This window comes from Syngnathus leptorhynchus, chromosome 4 (assembly GCF_054491065.1).
Source record: "Syngnathus leptorhynchus isolate UIUO chromosome 4, UIUO_Slep, whole genome shotgun sequence".
Lineage (NCBI taxonomy): Eukaryota > Metazoa > Chordata > Actinopteri > Syngnathiformes > Syngnathidae > Syngnathus > Syngnathus leptorhynchus.
Window position 1 is genome coordinate 17,375,199 of NC_141198.1, and position 24,633 is coordinate 17,399,831.

The 24,633-nt window shown below is 44.1% G+C and overlaps 1 protein-coding gene across 4 annotated transcripts in view; it reads left to right on the forward strand.

Moving 5' to 3' along the window:
* Positions 1–24,633, forward strand: part of mctp1a (multiple C2 domains, transmembrane 1a) — a 59,525-nt gene that overhangs the window by 27,787 nt on the left and 7,105 nt on the right. For 3 of the 4 annotated variants that reach the window (XM_085909810.1, XM_085909811.1, XM_085909812.1), the window contains 4 exons: positions 1,041–1,160; positions 6,568–6,684; positions 15,273–15,329; positions 19,038–19,136. In XM_085909810.1, the coding sequence (XP_085765936.1) occupies positions 1,041–1,160; positions 6,568–6,684; positions 15,273–15,329; positions 19,038–19,136 (393 nt within the window). The remainder of the gene's footprint in view (positions 1–1,040; positions 1,161–6,567; positions 6,685–15,272; positions 15,330–19,037; positions 19,137–24,633) is intronic. The other variant, XM_085909813.1, reaches the window with a different exon arrangement.

The window sequence follows — 24,633 nt, forward strand, 5'->3', positions numbered from 1 at the left end:
TGAATAGAAATGTCAAGCTGTCAACTGCGGGGTGCATAAGTAGATTGGCCGTCCTTCTAGATGGCCACTGCTGCTTTGCACTTCATTGTCACGCCGCTCAGTGTGGCAGCAGCACAAAGGGCTGAATGGCTGGGGCCGGCCCACATCACACATGTCATATGAGTGACCAGTCAATGCTGCCTGCGCCGTGCCCTGCCCTGCCTGTGCGACACACACACAAACATCTCCCATACTGCCCTGCTTTCAAAACCCTCCACCCCCAAGTGGCAGAATCTCAATCTCACCTCTGACTCATAGAGATGACCCATGTCAGCGTCTCACAATGATGATGTCACTGGCTGCTTTGGAAGGCTGGCCCCTGGAGGCCGCGAGGGCCCCCCCACCTTCTACTGTTGCTTGCTGATGAGTTGGAAGAAAAGTATCTGCCAAAGACGTTCTACTTGATGACCTGACCACTTAGGAAGGCGTTTTTCTAGAATCCATTAGTGAGGGAAATATAGGAATCTTCCACAACCGATACAGCACAACTATGGAAATAAAAATAAATAAATAAATAAATAAATAAATAAATAAATAAATAAATTCCATCCATCCATCCAAACTGAAGCTGTATTATCTAAATCTTTGAATGACTTTTTATGGTCTTTTTGATTCTCCTCCATCCTGAGCTCAGTCCTTATTAGGCTGTCCAAACAAGTGCAGTATGATATTCCCATGGAGCCCCACAGAGCTTTATATTTTTGAAGTGAGGTCAAAGCTACAAATCTTCAGCTAAAGTGACGCCATACTTCATTTTGCAAAGTGACAGCAAAATGAGATACGGCGAGGTTTAAATTTCTCTTATTAGGAGATGAGGAGACTTGATCACGCCGACTCAAACTGATGCATAAAAACAAACAAAAAAAAGTCTCGGAGCTGCACATCTTGACGACGTCGACGTTTTTCACGCGGTCGCCATCGCTGACGTCAATGATATGGCACTTCATTTATCCTTAGTTCCTAATGGCATCTTAAATCCTTCTCTCCTGTCTACTTTGCAGCTGCTGTTGCGCAACTTCAACAGAGTGAGGCGCTGCATCATGTTCATCATCAACACCGGTTATTACATCAACAGCTGCTTCGAATGGGAATCTCCCCAGAGGAGCATCTGTGCCTTTGTGGTACGTCGACGTCGCTTTGCATGCCGTTAGCCTCAGAAGTTGGGCCTGATGGGTCAATACAGCACTGTATTATTATTATTTTTAATCTATAAGGCGCACTGGGTTCCAAGTCTAACGAAACTTCATTTGACATCCATACATAAAGCGCATTGTTTTGAAAAATGAAAGCACTATGAGTGTGCCTTATAGTACCAAAAAAAATCAGCATGAATAAAATCAATAAAATCAAATATATAAATAAATTCAATCATTTGATAACTGCTGGGAAGGAGCCAGTCTTGATCAAGCTACTTGGAAAAAGCATTCCAACTTCATCTGCATCTGGAATTAAGAGGTGAATTGTGATTGGACGGCAGATTACCTGCAGGACAAAATGGTGGCGTTTGTCTGACCCAGTTTAGTGTGTTTATTTGCGTGCTGCCATCACACGGGTCGGATGAGACAACATATTGATCAGTGAACATTTTCCCAACTGTGTGTGTGCGTGCTTTCAAGTGGCACATTTTCGCTCCAGTAGCGCCTCACTTGCCATTAAGGAATCGAAAGGGAAGTGGCAAAAAACGAGACTGACACAAAGTATGCATGGAGTTCATCCGGTTCGGAGTAACTTTGTATTATTGTACGTACTTAAATGGAGTATTTCAAGGCAATAAAACGGGAATGTAGGCCAAGGACAACGTGTTTTATAGTTTATTGAAAGGCTGAAATTCAAGCCTCATTTTTGCTTTTCCTCACGAGCCCCTCCCACTCATGTGAGTGTATCGGCGTAGGAGTGTGCACTTAGCTAAAAGCATCAGTGTTTAGGACCTCTCCTTTACACAGGTACCCCACCCGCCCCCGTTTCTTCATCACTCTCTCTCATCCCTCCCTCACTTCCAGAGGCCTCTTAATCACTTTGCTCATCTCTTTAAGTGGCTTTTTATGAAGGGGGGGCATCTGGCCAAGGTGGTGCGTTTCTGAAGGTGTGTGTGTGATTATGGGCACGTGTGTGTGTTATCCGTCTTCCCGGACAGATGTTGCACTTAACTTTTCGGAATGGCCCCCACGCTAGCTTGCAGAGGTGGCGTAGCGGCGACTGCTAAATGTTTTAAAGTGCGTGCTATCATTCCGCTAAGCGGCTTTCGCTTTGGTTTATTTGCAATTTGGGAAATCGAAAAAAAAAAAAAAGCTGCAGCATGGCATTCACATCTTGCCCGCCAGATTTGGCGTTTCCATTGGCATGTGCGCAGCTGCGATGGCGTGGTCTCACATGCAGCGTTGCTCACTCACGCCCACGCTTGCGTCTCCCACCTGTCCCGATGGTGGAAAAAGAGCCACGGCGAGGAATTGGCTCCCCTCACCTCCTGTCCCGCACGATGGCAGGTGGCGCTATGACACTCGTCTCCTTCTTTTCCACTTTCCGCACCTGCGAGGTGTGTCATCTTATCGACTTCCTCTTTATCTGGCGTCCCTGGAAAGGCGGGGTTCACGCGCCGCCTCCGAGCAGACGAGGCCGTTATTGCCCCCGGAGACCACCGGCCTCACGGCTCGTCCTCCAAACAAATTTGCTGTAACTTTATCTGCAATTGGGCCTGGGATCGGAGGCAAATAGAGGCGGCTTTGTGAGGCTCGGGGAAGGGGCGAGGGCAGCCAGCCGGCCGGGGGGTTGTCGCTGGGGAGGCAGGGGGAAATGATACTGGGGGCTTTTATGTCAGGCAAAGTAGGACTCTTATCAGGAAGAGAGCCCAGACAAGGGAGCTACTTCCAGAGGAAACTGGAGCACCTATCACCTGCTTTGCATTTAGATAAAAATTCAGCCTGGTGAAATAAAAAAGGCAAAAAGCAAAGACAGGTACAGAAGCATCTTTTGGTGTGCAGTGTCACACACACACACACACACACACACACACACACACACACACACACACACACACACACACACACACACACACACACACACACACACACACACACACACACACACACACACACACACACACACACACACACACACTGGAGGAGTCAGTGGCACACGGCACACCACTCCAGGTCTCTTTAAATTGCTCCTTTGACTCCTCTTCAAAGAGACTGTCTTAACTTTAAAAAAAGTTCTCCAGTCGTGGGTTTCGTCTTTGCCCACAGCAAGGGACAACTTTGAACAATTTACTTGAACATTTTACCGCTTTTTTTGTTGAAATGTAGCGTCAAGACTAACACAGAATACCAAGTCGGAGTTTAATCACCAGAGATAAAGACTGGTGAATGAGAAAAATGGCGCAGAATTGTGCTAGTTAAGCTGTACAAATGTCGTCGGAGTTTTCTTGAACGCCATCAAACTAAATTAGAAGCAGTTCAGAGCTTCTAGTTTGATTTTTGGGGATGACGAAGAGCAGAAAAGGCTGCTTTGTCCTGCAAGCGTCCAGCAGGGGGCAGTCTAGCACCACTGAATGATGCTTTGGGTGGGCTGGGTGGGCTGGGGGGGAGGCCCAGTCCAAAGCAGGACCGCAGTCTCTTCCCCTCTCTCGAGTTCCATCAAACTTAACAGGACTATCTGGCAACACTTAGTGCCAGCATGGAAAATGATGTAAGCGAGATAAAGGCGACCTCTGAAATCCAAACTTGGCTTTCACTCCACTGAGACAGAACAGGGGAAAAGTTTGCCTGGTGTGCGCTTAATGTAAGCCAAAGTACTGAATATTACCCTCCCACAGTGCCGCCGCCAGGACGCGGGCTGTGTTTTGAAACAAATAACGCCGGCTCCAGCTCTCCATGAGCCCTGACTGCTTGAATAAAACATTTTGGACTTTTGCGTGTTGTTGACATCCTTTTTTTGTTCAGGGGATTTCTTAATATTGAACCAGGCATCAAAGAATTACGCAATCCAACTGCAGGGATTGTCAGAAACAATTAGGTGATTGATTTTTTTTTGCTACTTGTTATTCTAGCCAAAAAGGATCCCCATCATGATTTGGTCCATTTTTTGGTCTTATTTCAAAGTCACCTCAGTAAATTCATTTATTGTAACGCTCAGTTTATTTGAAATTGCTTACCATTTTACTAATATTGTCTTAAGTGCGTCTTTAAAAAAAAAAAAAAAAAGTCAAGGTTGACCTCAGTGGGCTGAATTCCTAATCAGATAAAGTGCAATTGTCATTCTTTTCACTTGATTATATTTCCGATACAACATATTTTTTTTATTAAAGTATAATTGAATTAAAAATGTAACATGCTTTTTCTGGTGAGCGCCAGGAATTTATGCATTTCGTTCATCAATTCGATATTTTGTGTAGGCTCAAACAGACAAGCTACCGTCAATTTATATTCACAAAATGATTTCTGTCACCATCAAGTAGCACAGATGGCTCCATAATGGACAGCTTCACTACCTTTTCTCCGTTTTTGTTCTGTAGTTGTTTTCCCTCTGCCTTTTTGTGCTCACTGACATCCACAGCGGGCTCCTTCCTACTCCCTCATCCCCAGGCGAAGAGCGTAGGGAGCCATGGGGGGTGGCCGCCGTGATGGACCCGCCCGTCTTGCTGGATCCGTCCAGGCACCGCGGGGCCATTGCTAACCAGCCTTGGGGGGGCATGAAGATGAGGCAGGGCCGTCCGTTTCTGAGCTGGTGGTTGTTCCAGCTGCCTGTCACAACGTGGCCCTCAGCTACCGCTGCCCATTGGAAGAGAAATGAAAGGGCGGGCACAGGTTAACAGCCTTAAGGGAACTTTTTTTTTCTTCTTTTATTTAATATATGAAAGCTTTCAAGATTTGAAGCAAACATCAGGACAGTAAGGTGCAGCTTGTGTGATTTCAACATGCACAGAATGTAATTCTGTTCATGCAATGTTGTGGGCCATACTAATATTTATGATTGTGTATTTAGAACACAAACAGAGAAATGCTTGTAATTGTTTATTTATAACTTCAAGAGCCCCTTTGTACATTTGAGTACAGTCGCGTGTCGGCACCTCATTTGCACAGCGTTTGATTAGACGTGTTTTAATTAACGTTACTGATCTTGCACGTTTGGAGGAAGTTGGATATTTTTAGCATGTTAGAATTTGGAATTGCTGTTAGTGAGGAGTGATGGGAAGTGGTCTTTTTAGCTTTAGATGATATTCTAAATTATTATTTTTTATTTTAGTTTTGTTTTTAGGAATTATACGTACCCAGGGTTTTGGGTACGTATTCTCAAAGTTGGATCCTTTTGGGACACTATTTATTTATTTATTGGACCAGCAGTTTTATTTATTTACATGAAAAATACATTCCTCATTGTGGCCATTATCTTTAATTCATGCTTGGTTTGTTTGTGCTTAATTTCACATTCAGTTTAAGGTCTTTTTTTTTTCTTCCCCTTATCAAAAACTTCTTATGATGAGTTTCCAAACTTTTCTGTGATAAAGGAGACAAAACAAGTCTTTTTTTTTTGTTCAGATGCCGAGTTGCATGTGTTCATGTGTGGGTGGGTGTAAAGAAATTTCTATACTGATGGCTGAGCGATGAATGTGCCCACTCTTATGTTTCAACAGAAGTACATGCGCACGCTCTCCTTTTGAGAATAGAATACGCCTTTATTAGGCCAACAATGGGGAAACTTTTTTTTTTTCTAGCAGCAAAGTGGTAAAGTAAGAAAAATGAGTACGAGTGGCAAGTGTACAATTAATGTCTAACATTCCATTATTGGCATATTGATCATCTCCTGTACACTAAAAATGTCCTTATAAGAAATCTACTTTAAAAATACATGAAGAATGTTTTCAGTATTTGTATTGGTTTAAATCTTTCTTCATTTCACAAAATATCCCATCAACATTATCTGAATTGCTGTCATCACCACGATGAATACAATGCCAGCAGCATGCATCATTAACAATTTCTCTTTCCCACAGAGACTAAAAAGGCTTGTCAAGGGCCGAATTCTGATCTTTTTTTTTTTTTTCTATCAAAGGTTAATTTTCAGACGGTGCCTTACTTGTTTGCTGATGAGAGGGGAAGCGCAGAGGTTATGGTTTTGGCAGCTGAGTGCAGAGGCGAGCCATACGAGTCTTGGATGGGGTATTGCGGCTTGGAGTGACAGGGTTAGGGACTCGGGGTGTGGTCGGTGTGAGCTAGGTCAGATGCTAGGCTTGAGTGGCGAAGGGTCAGAAAGCATCAATGACCTCAGCCCCCGACCGGGATGATTGGCATGAGGGACGGCTGGTCTTCATCCTTCCTCTCCTCTACTCAAGGCCCGACGGAGGGTCAAGGTGTTGAACCCGGGCCCCGGTGCTAGAAGGCCCGCACCTTTGTTAACCACGGCGTCGTATTTTCACGCCGAGGTTATGATTCCGCATACGAATGCAATCTCATCAGGCTAGAACGTAAACAATCCTCGCCATAGTCATGGAGTAATACTTTTCTCTTTGCTTTTTTTCCCCCCCCATTGCAGCTCTTTGTCGTCCTGGTGTGGAACTTTGAACTCTATATGATTCCGCTGGCTTTGTTGCTGCCCTTGGCCTGGAACTACATTCTCATCACGTCGGGCAAAGATACGAGGCAAGATGTGGTGAGTGCGGCCTGTGTAAGCTGGCCGATATCCCTCCGCCTTTCTTTCATTCCACTGTAAAAGCCTCTTTGCAGGGGCACACAATGCGCCGTTAAAACTGTGGCGCCATTATTTGATGGAGACGTGGCGCTCTTGTCTCCTTCACAATATTAGCACATTTAAGTATAATTCCACAAGATGAGACGTACTTTAACATACTTAGCGACTAGAAGCAGTCTCCACCCAAAAGGTGGCATTTGAATCGAAACAGTGGCGAGGAACATGCTACATTTTGGGGATTAGAATGCAGCCATAAAATATATGCAAATGTAGAAATAAACGTGAGTATTATTTTTGGGCTGTGAAAAAAAAAATCCATCTGCACAATCTCAGGTTTTGCCAGGCAAAGAAAAGGAAGAAATAATAGGCGGTCACATTCAGCTACGCTTACCTGGTGCTTTATTTATTTGATTATTTGTTTCATTTTTTTTTTTTTTAGCTCTTCTACCAATTATATCATGTCAAAGCAATGTCATGTTTTAATCTTGGTCAGTCACATTTCGTGAGAGCAGAGAGTGAAAGCGAGAGCAGCGCGGCGGAGTGAGCGTGAACAATCAAGTGATTAATTTTAATAAGTGTCTTCTCGAAGTCCAACATGGAAATCAGAGCGGATATTCTGTCTCGCCTGGTTTCACAGGTGTATATTTATTTCTTTTTCAAGATCATTTTGGGTGGACTAATTTTCCTCATTTTAATTGTGATGAACAAACTCTCATCGCATGACTCCATCATAATAAAGGCAGTTATGATAAATATACAAAACACACACACACCTTGTTGTGTTTCAGACCAAACTCATATCATTCTTATTTATATTCTGTATTCTGTATATGCAAAGCAAAACACAATTAAATCCGAATGAATATTTGATGCTACAAAAATTTGTGCGCAACCTCCAGCTTGTTTAACAAAACTAGCTTTTAAAATTGTGAGACACTTTTATTTTCCAGCATCATTTCTACTTGCCTGTAGATGGCGACATTGCTTGACAAAAAAACCCCAACAACATTTCCCTCTCATCTCTGCATGATGATTTGTCCTCTCTTACCTGCTAGCCATCCATGCCACTCTCTCGATAGTCCTTTTCCTAATTAAAAGAGGTTATACATTCTTGTGCCTTTCCACTTACTCGACGTACGAGTACGTGCACGCAACTCGCACTCGATGGCGAATGGCTTTTCTCTCCTCTTTGAAAAGGGGACAATTAAGTGTCACAGCAATCGGTTGGGAAATTAAAACATGTTGATACTCTTGTAGTGACGCGAGCGGCTGCAATTAATTTCTGTGCACTTTTAAAATAATTTGGAATGTATAGATATTTTTGGAAAGCTTTCATTGAACTCGTGGATTGGTATGATATTTATTAAAAGTGTGTCCATCCATGTGTTATAATCCAGCCAGAGTAGACGAGAGATGCGGTTTCTTATTTATCAAGCTGAAGGCATGCGTTCCCTTCCATTCTTGGCAGAGAAAGGATGCAAATAAAAAAGAAAACAAGGAGAAGAAGCTTTTTTTTTTTTTTTTAATGACTTGAAACAACAAATACGAGTGATTGTGCTCTCGGGTCAGCATCCGGAGCGTTGTGGTTTTCCACAAGTCCGGGGTGAAGGTAATGTGTGTTAAACTCGCAGAGAGCGAGAGCACACCCAAAAAAAAAAAAAAAAAGAACCGTACACATTTGCGTCCAGACTTCCTAATCAGCCGAAAGGGCCTTGATTCATCCGACGAGTTCAATGCTCGCAGCCCTCTCCTATTTTCCACCACAACTGATAAACAAACGCGGCGGCGGCGGCGGCGTTGACTCAGGGTCACCGCCTGATGTGTGCTTACACGCTGCCTCGCAAACAGATCTGGGATCAGCGCTCCTTCCCCTCGCCCCAACCTTGACCAGTAGCTGCTAAGCAGTTGCAGCGCCCTCCGAACAGCCATTAAAAAAGCGGTGACGCACCAGCGAGGTCGTTGACCTCTTCTCTTATCATGTAGCACTCTGACCTTAAAATCCAGACTCTTCAACACCGTTACCTGACTTGCATGTCTTACTACAAGAGCTGTCAAACAAACATTTTTTACCTCTCTGTGTGCGTGACCCCCTGTAGCTGGAAATTGGAATAGCCTCTTAATTAATCACATGACCTACTCCTCCCATCCATTTCAGAATTTATATTCCATCCCTGTTATTTACGGAGTACCGCAAACTGCCAGTAGGCTGGGCTTGCGCGACAAAAAGAGTCCGAGTATCACATTTTGATCGTGGACAGTAGCAGCAAACAAGAATAATAAAATCCCAAATAATTTTTGGAAATATTTACATTAGATGAATGAAGCTTCAAATTTGCTTCATGAACCAGTTGTGCTTTTTGACTCCTCTTGATGCCACAAACTGTGGGCTGGAAGCACAGCAACTTGCCATTTCTTAAGTCCTTTCCTTGAAACAAAAAGTGCCATCTGGAAGAGGTAAAAAAAACATAACTGGTTCACGAAGCACATTTGAAGCTTCGCTTGTACTAGCCGAACCCATCCTCGTATTTGCGCCCGCCCGACACCCATTCAGTCGACACTCTTCCCAACAGAACTCCCTCATAGACCTCCCGTTAACGGAGAAAAGCCCGTCGCAGATGTTGTAAATGTGTTAATTGCTGTGCAGACATTCATAGAGGGCACATACCTAACACACTGATGTCTCTTTCCACCGCAAGATGACGGGCAATTAGGTCTCGTCACACCAGAGGACCTTCCGCTTTATCCCAGGTTACAGACCATTGCTTGGATTCAACCATTGAATCTGGCAACCCATTACAGAAGAGAACATGGAAATGACCTCAATTGAAACTCAGCTCCAATTTCCACACAATAATCTTCATTAAAAGTGCAGAACAGATTGTGTTGAACTTTCCACCGAAACTGCAGCCTCGCTTGCAAAAGTTTAGCATTCCTTTTTTTTTTTTTTTTTTGACTGTGAAGAAGTCAGTGTGACAGCACCGTATCGCTCATTTGGAAGTCAGTAATAATGTATAGCTTTGTATCATTCGAGAACAAGACTTCATAGCCATTTTTATCTCGTCTATTTTCACCCCGAGCTATCATCTCTGGGAAGAAAAAAAAAAATAAAAAATCTGCGTCTTTAAACACACTCTGCCGTGACATCTGCCCTCATTAAGAGCCCCGCACAACACAGGTACAGAAAGTAAATATGATAAGAAAGCTGGGAGGGGGAAAAAGAGGAAACAGCCTATTAGACCGCCAGAAAGTCACATCGCCACTTTTCCCGGGTAGAAACGGCAACTCTGGAAAGTAAATGATTGTCGAAAACGAGGATGGAGTGGGAGCGGGAGACAGTAAAAGAAGCATTGGGAGCGATGGGGCGACAGAGGAAGGCAGGCAGGCGCTCCTCAGCGTAGAGTCAGACATGGCATTTGGTGACAGGTGACAAAATCAAAAGGTCATGTCACTTTTAACTGGGAGCGCCTGCGCCCCACTGATTTCCCCGGTGCCAGCCCGGCACTCTCCTCAACTGGCAGAGAGGATGGCAGGCAGAAAGACAGGCGACGAGCCGAGTTTGAAGCGGGACGGGAGCACCGGGAGCGTGGGGAACGCCGCTGCCGAATCCTCCCAGTCTGCCTTTTCATCACGCCTGCGTGTTGCTTTCTCTTCATTTCCATCCATTTGTCTGACTCCCTTCATCACCTTTGTGACTATCTGTGCTCTTCCCGGTGTCTGCCTCGCTTCTCGTTGTTGTTTTGACGACGGCGGGCCCGTGTAGCCTTTTTCCTTTCGACGTTGGGCTGAAAGCCGACAAAAAGTTTGATACAGTAAAAAAAATATATATATTTTGTCAATAGGAAACAAATGATCAACTGTTCCGACACCAGGCAATGAGATTCTATAATACTCATTATGTTGTCAGCAATGATAAGCAAATATGTCAGCAAATAAGCAATGAGGAAAGATGGCTTACGTTGCGTTTCTTCATTGGAATAATAAAGGCGGATCTTCATTAATATGGAAGCATCCTTCACACCCAGCCCCCCATCTTCCAGTCCCAGCGGTACAGGGGCCTCACCCCAATCTAGCTCCCCGCTGGGTAACCCTGGCTGGGGCAGCGCAGATGGAAGGGGGCCCCCCCCCCTCCGAGGGCCGTGCCTCTGACAGCTTGTGAAGGGCCCGCGTGGGTCAGCCAAGCTCAGCCAGCAGCCCCTTATCACACTCGCAGCCCTCCAAAGTGTGGCGTAGGCATTACACACACACACACACACACACACACACACACACACACACACACACACACACACACACACACACACACACGCACATGCCCGTACGCTCGTGAACGGTGCATACCAAGTAGGGCCTTGAGATCCCCCAGCCAGCAAGTCGGACCAACCTCGGCAGCTGCAGAGGTTAAACTCCCCCCCCACCCTCCTCTATCAAAGAAAAAGATGGGAGGGAGGCATTGGAGGAAAAAACGAGGAGAAAGTATATCTTCATGTTCACTGGAATGTCTGCCCAGGCATCAATTCCCCCCGCGGCTGTCATTGGCAAGGTTAGGCTGGCAAGATAGTGGAACTCTGCCTGCTTAGACTTGGGAGGTTTTTTTTTTTTTTTCCCAAGCAAGAGAGGAAATTCACATGCCAGTCATCACATCCAGATAAAGTTTACAATCATTTTATTTCCATTTTTATCAAATCACTATTTAATTTTATTTTAACTCGTTTTCAAATTAGACTAGTAAAACCTGTTCAAATATTTTAAAAAGATGATTTTTATAAGTCAAGACAATTTGCAATTTGGGGAATTTGATGCACAATATGTCTTCGTGGGCCACATAAAATGATGTGTCGGGCCGTATCTGGCCCCCGGGCCTTGAGTTTGACGCATGTGCACTAGAGGCTCGAATGAATGGCCTAATGAAAAGCTAAGAATATACTTTTTTTTTTTTTAGCTCCAGTGCTGATAGGACCCCTTTAACGTCTTGCTATTTTTCGGATCACTCGCAGTTTATGCTACTTCATATGTCAATGTGTTTAAAGGGTTTTATACGATACACTCGCTTGATGGCTAACTGCTAGCCACTTGCCGCTATCGCCGCATTCAACCATGACAGCATCTTTTTTTCCATGTACCGCACACTCAACAAAGGGGTTCAATTCAAATGATCATTGTTTTTAGACATATTCCCATACTTCTGCGGCCATTTTTAAACTCTCAATGTCATTGTGCTTATTTGTACTCTTCCTTGCGCTATATTATCACCATGTTTGTATGAATTTATGGTCTACGGTGTAATCTGTGTGAGCACCCTGGATCATCTCTGTATTATTTGAATAGCTTTGAATATGTTAATCTCCACCTCTGTCTATATTGAATTCACCGGAGCGGCTCCGCGGGCGATGTTAGCTCGCTGCGATCCCGTCGACGGCTTTGGCTTTGAGGCCTCCGCTGTTGTAATGATAGTAATTCAAACAACATGATCGTGGGGGTAAGAATCCAAAACACATCGTATCGCATACAGGTTCGAGAAGATAGAATAAGCCAGGCAAATAGAGAGGAAGATGTTTGGAATTCAAAGGTAATTTATTTCCCCCCCTCCTTTTAGCTTCAGCGTGTGCGTTTAGCCGTAGCAATCTTCAGGGCAGATGACATGTTGGCTAGCTTTTTATTTATTAATTTTACAGCATCTCGTCGCAGGAAACACCACGTCTCCGTGTAACCGGAGGCGATGGAAGAGCGAGCGGCGGAGCGGAGAGCAGCAAGAGACAAACGACTCTATCATTCCCGCCTGTCTCTCTAGGTCATGCTTCTCCAGCTCGCTCATGCTCGGTGGCTTTGTTTAAAGTTGGGAGTGTGTGCCAGGCGTGCCCCTTCTAAAGCCTCCGTGCGGAGGAATCCATTCTGTTTGCGTTTTGGCACGGATCAAAAGATTTGGGTGGAACCGTGATGACTTTATAAACAGTTATAGCTCATTTGTTTGAGCAGCCAGAAGGCTTTCATATTACAATAACTCTTGGACAAATTTTGCGGCAGCTGAGAACAAGACCTCCGCACCTCCCTCCCTCCCTCCTTCCCGCCCTCCTCTCCCGCTACTTATATAACATAGTCGTGAATTTTTTCTGCCAGCAGTCAAGCTCATTTGTGGCGAGGGTGACGGCATCTCTGTGAAGTGGGAATTACCCGGCGCTATACACTTTCAATGAGCGCCATTCATACTTGCCCCGCTGACTGCGAGTTATTGATAGAGCACATACACACGCGTACGACGGTACACGACGCACTATTGACTCGACGTAGCCGCCGCCGCTGTTCTGAACTCCTCTTTGTTTGTGTGGGAAGCCGCATTTACATAAGAGGCTTATGACAGCCGCCACATAGTTTGCTCACTTAGTTTCAGTGAGAAACAAAAAGGACAAAAGCTATTGTCCCTTTAAGTCATGATTTTTTGGATGTCTCCAAGCTGGTGTGTGTGTGTGTGGGGGCGATGAGGCCAGTCGCAAGGTTTGATGGCTTTTGCAACACTGAAAAAACACAACAATGAGGTGAGAGGGGGTGGCAGCTCATTTGCTTGTTTGTTGACTAAATTGGGGGCAATTACACAAGTTGGGATTTGGGATGTGTGATTGATGAATTGTTGACAGCAGGGGTGGAGAACAAATTCATCCTGAGGGATGGTTTGCAATATTTACATTTCATGTTGGTCGCCTGTTTTGCCGTTGCTATGGTAACGTGGAGATCATTCTCATTCGACATTCTTTTTATCCAATTGACAGAATTCAGGCATACTCAAAATATATTTTGAAATCAATGAGTTGGCATCTTAACCCTTATTGTCACGATCCATGATGTGTATATTGTCATAGTTTCCGTCCGTGTGTCTGTGTGCTCGCCCCTCCCCTACATGATCTATGTATTAATCACAGTCACCTGCCTCTCGTTACCTGTCGCGTATTTAAGTCCTGTCTGCGTGTCAGGCCCTTTCCGGATTGTTTCTTGTCTCACGTCTCTGTCAGTTCTGTTTTTGTTAGCCAGTCCGTCGGTCAGTCCAGTTGTTGGTTTGCTTAGGTCGTCGTGTTAGTTTGTCCGCTGTCTGTTCCCCTTCTGTTCCTCCCTTCCAACTGACTTTTGCCTTCACTAAACCCTGATCCAAGCTAGACTTGGTCGTCCTGGTCCATCCGCCAATTCAGAGACCAGCGCTTGGACCAACCGTTGCCGGCTCCTGCAACTGCTGCATGGTCGCCAAGGAGCTGGGCTCCAAGGGGCGCAAGACTTTCCCCCCCCCCCTGACCCAGTTCCGACAGCCCGAATGCTGCGGCTGCCACCAGTTCCGGCGGCGCGGATCCAGCGGCCGTCACCCAGTCGGCCTTCGGCGGCGTGTGACATGCGGCGGCCTCCCCATTCCCTCCCGTACGGCCCTTGTTGAACAGTCTTGGATTTTTTTCTTTTTTGGGACGTCTGTAGCCGTCCCTTGTTTACTGTCACGCCCGTTACGCTCGGCCACATCCCTTTCGTTACTGTAATGTCTGTCACCTGCTTCCTCTTGTTACCCTGTGAATTTAATCCCTGCCCGTGTGTTTTCTCTCTGTCTGTGTCTACTATCTGTCCGTGCCCAGTGTTCTTGTCGTCTGGTTTTCCCCTCTGTCTGTCTGTCTGGAGGCTCACGGTCAGAATTTTCACCTTGTTCAAGTGGACTTCATGTCGGTCTGTTTGCTGGCCGTGAGTGTCTATCCAGTCTGTCTTAGTTTCTCCACCTGATTACCTTTTGCCTCAATAAACCCTGGTCCAAGCTGCATTTGGTTGCCCTGCTCCACTCATTCCTGACACTTATCCTATATCTTGCCTATGTGACCAAACAAATACCTTAAACACAATTAGCTAACATTACGGAACATGAAAAACACATTGCGTTATATCTTCAGCTCAGCAGCATCGTGAATTTGAATACCCCAGAATCGATACGAACCGAATCAGCTGTAAAACACATACCTTTAACATAATTAGCTAACATTACGTAACATGAAAAACACATTGCGTTATATCTTCTCCAGCTCAACAGCATCGTGAAGTTGAATACCCCCCGAATCGATACGAATCGAATCAGCTGTAAATTGATTAGTATCGGATCTTTTTTATTGAACAGGTACAAAACTCTAAACATTTACTGAAAATTGACTCGTCGATTACCACGTCTGCCCGACTGATGTTTTAACGCATTTAAATCACATCAAAATAAGGAGATGGAGTATACACATCGAAATGAAGACTGCTGAAAGGTTGAGACTGCTATTGTGCAATGCCATTTAAATGGATTAAAAAAATGAGTTAATCCTCACCACATTGAAATTCTATAGCAGAGCATCCACACACGCGTTGACATATTTCAACAAAAGACTGTTTCTAAAATGAAATATTAACTAACACATGACGTCCATTTGCTCTTCATATTCATAAAAGGACTGCTGCCAGACAAAAGCAACTCCGCTATCTAATGTTCATCTCTCGCTGCAATGTAAATGTTTCATCCCTCTGATTTTTTTTTGTTTTGTTTTATTCCCTACTAGCAAGCAATGGAGGATCTGATGGAGGACGAGGATGAGGATTTTGACAAAGATGACAGGGTAATTATCCCGCATCAAGGATACACGCACACACACACACAACACACACAAACAACACACACAAGCTGCCTGAGGGTGGCTTCGGGTTGCCTTGTAGTCGGGGAACCCAGAACGATGTGGGAGATGCTCCCCGCCCCGCCCCGCCCCTTCCGTTCCTCTGCTCGGGGCTCAAACATATCCAAACATTGTAGCGCCTTTTAACCTTTTTGACAGTACATTTCTCAACTTTTATCCGCATGTGGTGTTTTCTGCTCCATTCAAGTTAGGCCCAGTCTCACGACACGACATTACTAGCGTCATGCTTGGGCTCTGTTTCCTGAGAACACGCACCCGTATAAAGTGCTTAGTTGGCTATTTGGATTCATTCGCTGGCCCTTTATGTCGCAATAAAACAGCATCTGGGCTTATCCAGACACTATCAGGTAACAACAGGTGGCTGCTTTACTGCCTCGGACCGGCTACCGAAACAAACGCCACCGGATAGATTTTGCAACTTGGTAATTGGAAATTGAAATGTTGGAGCAGCTGGCTTTTCACCTATCGTGTCGTGCTGGAGATACCATTTGGGTGATACTAAATAGGGAAGTCCAACCCTGGCGGAAATATATTGAAAGAGTAACCAAAAATTGGACGAGATGTCAGATGATACCTTGAAAGTTGATAGGCGAAGGACTCTGAGGTATTTAGTGGTAATTGTAAATTGATATCTGGAAATTATTTCACCTCGTGTATAGTCTGTATTGACTTTGTTAGATGTCGACATCCATCCACATACTCATCTTATTCAGGGTTGTAAGTCCAAGATGTCAGCAAAATGTTTAAAAAAAGAAGACAACGCGGCGGGCAAACGGTCAAATCGTCATCTCGGCAAGAAGTCAGCCGGCATGCCGGTTGGCTGACGAGGATACGTGAGCGTCACATCCCCCGCCACGCTTGTGAACTGCAAAGGTGGCGGGCGCTGATTGAAGAAATGCGTTAAGCAACCTTCCATCTTTCTTCCCTGACAGAATTTTCTTCCTGTCTGTGTACCATGACTACATTTCCTCTCCCTTTAAGGAAAAAAAAAAAAATACAAATATAAAGCAGCCGATTCTACATTCTGAAATATATTGGATACTTTCATATTGAAATGAGGTCCGGCAGAAGCCAAACTGATTATCCCACTGGCCGTGCGTTCTTTGCTCTCTCTCTCTGGGATGGCCGGATAGCGCGGCGGCCACAAAGGCTACAATTTACCAAGTCTGGCTTCATACATTTTGATCCATTGCTCCCTTCATTTGAGTTTCAAGGTGGGGGAGGGGCCATTTCCTCCTTCTTCCCACCCACCCACCGCTCTCCATCGATTGATGCTTCTCCTGCATGTTTTTGCCTTCATGGTGACAAAGAGTCACTCCTGCCGCTTCACTATCAGCTGGTTAAGTGCAGAACAAATTCCTAGCCCAAACCAATTTGTCTTTTCTTTTTCTTCCCCCCGTTGTGCACTGGATACAGCTTCAGACTGAATGACGAGCTTGGAGAAACATGTCAATGAGGCCTCCTTATTATGTGCGCACAGACGAGAAAGAGTGAAAGGAAGAGAGTGGAAACAAAGATGGATAAATGTGCCAGAGTCTCTATTTTAATTGAACTTGAAGCACATGTTGCAAGTACTCCAAATCAATCCCAGATGTTGACGCTAGCCATGTGCGCCACAAGGCAGCTATTAGCTGGATAACCTTTGCTCCAAAGGCTAAATAGGGTATTACGTGAGCAAAAACTGGGGCACCTGTTTTTCATTGTGCTGAAGACCCCTTGCAGGCTTTTTTTTTTTTTTTTTTTAAATCCCCAGATGTGTTTTGACTGAACAGAATCATGTAAAGTGACTGTTGCGAGTGACGACTAATATTGGTCACATCATCGAACTTGATATAAAAAGTCGACACACCCCTTGTTATTGAATCTATATTGGAATTTGTCCCAAAGGAGGTATTTTTTTTTTTTTTACACCAAGTAGTCCAAGACTGAGACGTCCAACACAGCGTGTGGAAAAAAGATCCATTTCTGCAAACACAGTCACCATGAATTATGGAAACATAACATCCTGACATGACACCCAATGTCAAAGGGCCAATCTTTATCTGTTAGCATTTCCTTCGTGGACACAATCTTCCTCCATTGATGTAAGTCGGCATCGAAGATGGTCCGGATCCAAAACAACACTGTGTGCCTTTTTGAATTGACCTTCACTCAATTCATCCTTGTTTCTTTGCACATTTCCGAGTAGGAACCATTCCGCTATGACTAGACCGTGTAGTGGATAGCGGAAACATGCAGCTGGTTGCTACAAAACATTTATCTTCAGGCCCTACAGAGTGCAGGAATGTTTCTACCTGAGGGCTCTGTCACCTGCAGCTTTGGCACAGGCTGGAGCATTTGTGTTAATGTGTGTGTATGTGTGTGTGGTGAAACAGTTGTCTCCCAGATAAGGTGGGGGTGGAGATTACCCTCGCACGGTTGACTGGTCACTGAAGCGCCTCAGCTAGGCTCCACTAGCCTCAGGAGGACTTGACATAGATAAGATACACACCGCAATCATGTCCTGCTCACGGGCTTACTGCTCGCTGCTCTCCATAGCACATCACACACACACACACACACACTTTGGAGAAAATGAATCACTCTGGTCGGACAGACGTCTTGATCTAAATGAGGATTGCTTGTTTTATTTTTGTTTTGGGTGAAACATGTTCTTCAGCGCTCAGTCACCATCGTTCAGATAGCAACACGACAATGTAGTTGCACTAAAGGGAGCATTGGGAATTATATTGCACTTGTTTGAAGAAAAAAAAAAAAAAAGTCAAATGTTCTTGGGAGGCTATTGAGCTCGTAGGGTTGTCCTTGGGTATCTCGGGGGTCTCTGTCGGCATAATGGCATTCTTTTCTTCTCAACGCCAGCAAAGGATGAAAAGCATTCCGCTGTAAAAGATGCTATTGACTTTTCCGCTTCGTTTTTCCCTGTCACATCTCCGTTTTGGGTTTTTTTCTTTGACGTTCTACAGAGAGGCTGGTTGGAACGGCATTTTAATCATGTTTGGCTAATGGAGAAAGAAGGAGGGGAAGCGGGGCGGAAGGCGAAAGGTGTGAAGGCGTATTGTCTTTCTATGCAAATTCTTCGGCTTTGTTTCTTTGCTTGTTTCTTTGCTTTGCCACACACAAACATGAAGTGGATCATCTCGATTCCCTCCAGACGCAGATGCGGCTTTGTCCTTTTTTTGGTCTCATTTTCATCATCTGTTAACCATTAGTTTGTGGACCTAGGAAATGAACATTTTATTTTTCACTTTTTGTGTTCATGATTTATGCTTCCACTTGAAGCTGTGAAGTCAAAGTGACTCAACGTGCCGCACCACCTCTCCAATGAAATGTTGAGCTTTTCATTTCATATTCATAAAAGTAGAGGCTATGCATACTTTTTATTTAATTTTTTTTGAATTAACGACAAGCAGACAGTGAACCGGCATAATATGTCAGCATGCTGACAGGGTGGACAAGGACATAGTGGACATTTTCTTTTTTTTTTTTAACTAATATTAGCATGAACAACATGATTCAGTTATCAAGTTGACTGCTTACTGATTATTTGTGTAAAAAGCAAAGAAACGACAGACCAGATTTATTATTATTTTTTTTTAATAATAAAGACAAATGTGACTGTAATCTATCCACAAGGAAACTAAACCAGAAGCCGGGGACGACAGCCATGATAAATACCGTACCCTTGAGGATTTGTTGTCTTCCTGGCACTTTGAGTGGATGCTAGTAATGGTGGTAAGTGGGCATGGTGTGTTTCGCTGTCTCCTCCGTTGCTTCCTTTAATCCCGTCTTCCTGTCTTGTGGGGTTTTCCCGTGTACCTGTCCCCTGTCCGCGTCACGGTTGACCACGCTTGCACGTTCTACCTCGGGGGGGGCTCTTCTTTTGTCTGATGGAGGGAGGGCACTAATGGGGCCTGGAGCATGGCGGTCTGTTCCTGTCTTTTTATATGACTTCCCTGTAGTGCTGCAAGGTGACAGCTGTAGATTGAAGTGTGACAGTGTGTTAACTATCTTCTGCCAGTGGGAATGTGTGCTGTGAGGTATTTAAGAGTGACTTTGGGAGTAACTCAAGCTAACATCTGTAATTTCTGCCTTTGAAGAGGACACAGCGCACCATTTATCGATTCACGTCAGTAGCGCTTATGGTTTTGCAATTTTTGAAACTCCAGAATAGATTTCTGGACTGGACCAAACGAACAGCGGAACCAATGGCTGTTTTCCAATCTGCTAAATGCACTGAACTAAAAGGTGATTTTCCTATTGGCAAACTTTTGGTTCCTGACTTCAACTTATGATGTGTATCGTTTTTGAAAAAAGTGTGACAAATGGGAACAGGTGGCTGAAAGTTAATTAAGAACCCACAAGCTAAACTTTTATACTCCCCTTAGTACCCGAAGCAGATGTAGACAAGTGCCGAGGCATTTTGGTGATTTAATGGTGCTCGTGAGCAATTTTTCGTATCTGAAAATTCATACACATATTCCATATTGCACGGAAAATCCCAACGCTCGTTCAGTCTTATGTTTTGTTATTTTTCTCAATCACATCCGAGCGCGCCTGATGAACTATGCATCAAAGTGCCAGAAAAGACATTTGCTGCACTGTAGGTGAGGAGTTCCCGTGTGCTCGCATGCACCCAAAGTAACTTGTGGAGAGGAGGATGTTGATGCCGCCGCCGCCGCCACGCGTTCTCTCTCGGCCGTCTCTCATTGGACAGAATGTGGAGCACAACACTTGACAGCGGTGTCGTCTGGATTTGAAAGTCAGACGGGGTAGAAGGCAGCCGCCACCTTTTCTTTTAACAAGAGTCATAAATCTGTAATGAGCACAGAAGATGCATATTTTATTTACTTTTTTTGAAGATGTGATCCCTTCACTTCACACCAGTGCACTTTCACTGCACCTTTTTTTTTTTTTTTTTACCCAAACGAAATGTAAAAAAAAAAAAAAAGCAAATGTTAAAAGTTTTTTGTTGTTGATTTAGAAGAAAACCAAAATCTGCCACTTGGGACTTGACAAAAAGACAGATAATATCTACTTAGAATATATTTGGCTTTGCTGGTTTGCTTGTTAGTGTTTTAAAATAATCATCCATTGTAATTTTAACATTTGTTCTATGGCAACAAATTACTGTAGTGACTTATCAAAATTATAATATTCTGACACTATAGGTCTATAAAGTACCTTGATACAAATTATGAAGTGAAACAAAATCTGAAAAAACATTAGAAACATAAATAACAAATAGGGATTCTGATGTTCTTTCTATTCCTATTAATTCAATTAAATAATGTAACCTTTTATGTATCGTCCTTCATGATAAAATAAAAAAAAAAAAAAAAAAACACTTCATGCTGTGAAAGTAAAATAATTATTTTTAGGTGTCAGCTTACAGTATAATTCAACTGCTCAAATCATGTTACCGAACAAAAAAGTGGTATCACGTTTGACAGACGGGTATCGCAGTCAGTCCCGATACAACGCATTCGTTCAAACCTTTCAATGAACGTATTAAAGCCCTGGCAGAGATCTAAAGATGGCTTCGCAGTTGTGGATGGACAAAGAAGGATGGTGTGGAACAGCAAAACCAGGCCAACAGAGGACAAGAGTAATGTTGTCCCATCCATCACACTCAGCCAGGCTGCATGCGGGGAAGGACAGGCAAAGGAGACCACAGTAGTGCGGGGGGGGGGGCGGGGGTCAGATCGGGCAAGGTGGCTCGCACTTTAGGTTGGGGTCTGTGGGAGGTGAGAAAAGGGGAACAAGCAAGGAGGTCGTGCGGGTCTTGCTGTGCCGACCTTGAAAATGATGGAGTGCTTGCAGGCCATGAGACACGCCGAGACACATTTGAAAAATATTCTTGTTTGTGGGGTAGGGGGTTACAATCACACGCCACTGTTTTGATGATTCGATGACATTTTGCACAATTCCCGACTAGCTGAAATAGCTGCTCGAGGTTACAGCGCCTCCTGTTGCTTTGGCATGCACTTGACAGACACGTCACATGTCCTGATCTACTTTTTTTCTGAGATTTGGGACTCTTGAGAAGGGGAAATTGTTTCTAAAAATTCACATCTATGTACTAAATGTGAGGATGTAACCCTGGGAAAAAAAAAATTGTCTTTAGGAGAGGTCAGACTCTAAATAAGTTGCCACTCTCCCTTGGCTCCTGACTTTAACTTTGGTGTATATTTTCTCCCTGCTGTGGGCGGCAAGGAGGTGAAGAGACTAATTACTTGGCTTGCCCGGTCCACCTCCAGCAGGCCGTCCTAACATTAGTTTGACTTTGACTCTTGAGCATATTAGTAGGCATCTTCTTTTTTTTTTTAATTCAATTTAATTCTTTTTTATTTATTTTAATTATAATTGTTTTTTTTATGAACATCATCTTTTATGTGTGTAGGTGCGGCCTTTGTCTTCCCGTGTATATGATGTCCTTCATGACAGCCAGAAAACATTTTACACTAAGTATAAAAGTCTGCATATAAGTAGGGACACTGAGATGTCTTTAAAATTGTTGAAAACAAAATCAAAGGTTGAGGGAAAAAAAAACGATTAACATCTGTTCTATTCATGCAATGCTGGCCCGGCGCCAGCTTGCACGGTGGTAGAGCTGAGCCCGGCCGGCCGAAGGGCTTTTTTCTTGACTTGTCATTTCCTGACAGAGGTGTGATATTATTGAAGCGAGTAGGCCAGTTGGGAGCATTACTATTTGGAAAACGTGTTTATGGAACTGTTGAAAAAGTCCAACAATGTAAATGACCTTTATATCATCACAGATGTCAAGTTTGGTGCAAAGCCAAGACAGAAACTTTGCTTAAGTTCTTTATTTAAAAAAAACAAAAAACAAAACAGTCTAGCACATTTTTGTCCATTTGAATACTTCCTAGAAATAATGAAAACATCATGGTAGAAAATGTGTTAACCAATACTGTAGAAATATGCAAAATCACAGTTATTATTCATGGACTAAATTTGGAAATCATTTGCTTCACTCACCAAACGCACATGCAAAAAGTCCTTTTTTTTTTTTTTTTCCCTCCCCCCGCGGTGGAAATCATGTCTGCGCTCTCTACAAAATCAACAAGGATGCCTTGCGTTGCCCTGTGGGAGCCCCGTATTAGCATTCTGTCACGTCTCATTTGACATTTCAATTTTTACAGTACGAGTGGAAAGAGAAACAATAAGAAACAGGTGCAATTTTAGCACAGCAGTCACGTTTGATTCCAACTAGGCCACTGGCGGAGCTAGAGGAGGGCTGCAGGGGCATTGCACCCCCCCTCCCCATTATGACCTTTGGTTATTTTCATTTTTTTAAAATGGCTCTGTGCTTTCAGCAATAGATATAGGACAGATATTTGAGTGAGTCCATTGTAATTGACTTTGTCCTCAGTGTCCGCTCTTGGTTGGCTCTGGGGGTTTAGGTCAGGGAAGAACAAAATGTCCTTGCAAAGTTTTTTTCTATGGATGCACCATCATGGAAGAAAGGCACGTGATGGCATTGCACATCTTTTTTTTCCATTGCTAAATATTTAATCAGACATTTGAGCGGGTTTTCCACAAGCTGAGTGCAACGTAGTTAGGTAGGCTTTGCCTTTATGCATCGGCATCACTTTTAACAAGCGCTGTCCTCCCTGGAACAACGGCTTCAGTCTTAAAAGTATTTCCTTAAAATTCACGTCACACTTTCAGACATATGACGCAAACCTCGGACACAAACGGCGCACCAAAGAGATCACTTGATTTTTCTCTCGCTTGCCCGATGAGAGCTAATTGATGTCAAGGAGTTTGGGATGCCCAAAGGAAATCACGTCAGTTTGACTTAGAGTGGTTTAGTATCTTCATATTTGCCATCGGCCTTTGATATACATTGTCCACAAGATTAGATTTGATATTTTTTAGCATGTGCCCGTCTCGTGATGTCGCTGAATAAAATATGAGTGAGGTATGTCAAGAGTATATTTGTTTACCGCTGAACTTATTTCGACCTTTGATCATATTCAATAAAGTCAGTGGTTTGTTTGCTATTATCATTCAGAATCTGTATCAATTTTAAATGTGAAAAAAAAAAAACAACCTTGGTTTTATTATGAACATCAGTACTCTACTGTACCGTCTGCCCACACCAGCCATACTTTAGCACATCTTACTTACAATCGAGCAAATAACTAAGATTGAATGTCCTTTTATTTGACTGCAGTCACAAATCTGGAGCTCCCCCGACTGAGCGGGTAGTTACTATAACATATCGCCACAACACATTGCGTACTTGCAGTCCATTAAAATGCGCCATGCCTCACTCGTTAGGCGGGCTTATTACACGATCTGTCGGAATGATTCAAGCCGCGTACTCTCGTCTCAGGTGCTGGGATTTGTCATACCCGTCGAGCAGGGGCTGCACCTTTACCGGGCGGAGTTCATTTGATTAGCTTTGTCGCTGGAAAAATAAAACAGGAACAGGATGAGACAGATGGACTGACAGCTCTTTTTTTTTTTTTTTTTTTGGAGCGGGCCTCTTTGGAGAGTCATCTCAGCGACACGAACTCGGGCTATGATGTCAAACTGCCTTGCATCAATATCCGGCGAGAAGTGTCCCTACACAAAGCGAGTCAAAGAGGAGCCCGTGGTTGGCTTTGCGTCGGCGTCTACGTAATGATGTTTTGAGAGTTACTCAGCAAGACCAGGTGTGCAAATCAAGCTTATCTAATAGCTGTGGGGCTTGCGAGAGCGTGTGTGTATTGGGTTCCATTATAGGAACAGGTTGCCTGTCTCCATATGTGCGCGGCGAGTGGGGAAGCTGGGAAAACAAGGATCTCCGTGGCTCTTTGTGTTATTACTACCTCCCGCCTCAGCGATTCTCGTTTGAAGACAGGAAATAGGAGTCCGAGGGGCATGTGGCAGCGGTTTATACTTGGGTGACCTTTGACCTATCCTATCCACCCCGGCTCGCTCTCTCACACCTCTCCCCCGTGTACCTCGGAGGTAAAAAAAAAAAAAACGTCCCGATCCGGGATGGGATGGGCAACCACAACAGACTGGACGCTCTGAGATTTTTTGTTTGAGCGAGAGCAATGAAAAGCAGATGGAATGAAGAAATGACGGGAAAAAGAACTCCTTTGCTTTGGACCAATTCTGTCCGTTTGTCCCACGGTTCATTCAGATTATTATTTGTTGATAGAGAGCAGAATTGCGTGGTCAAAGATAACGACGTGACCGTGACATCATCACGGCG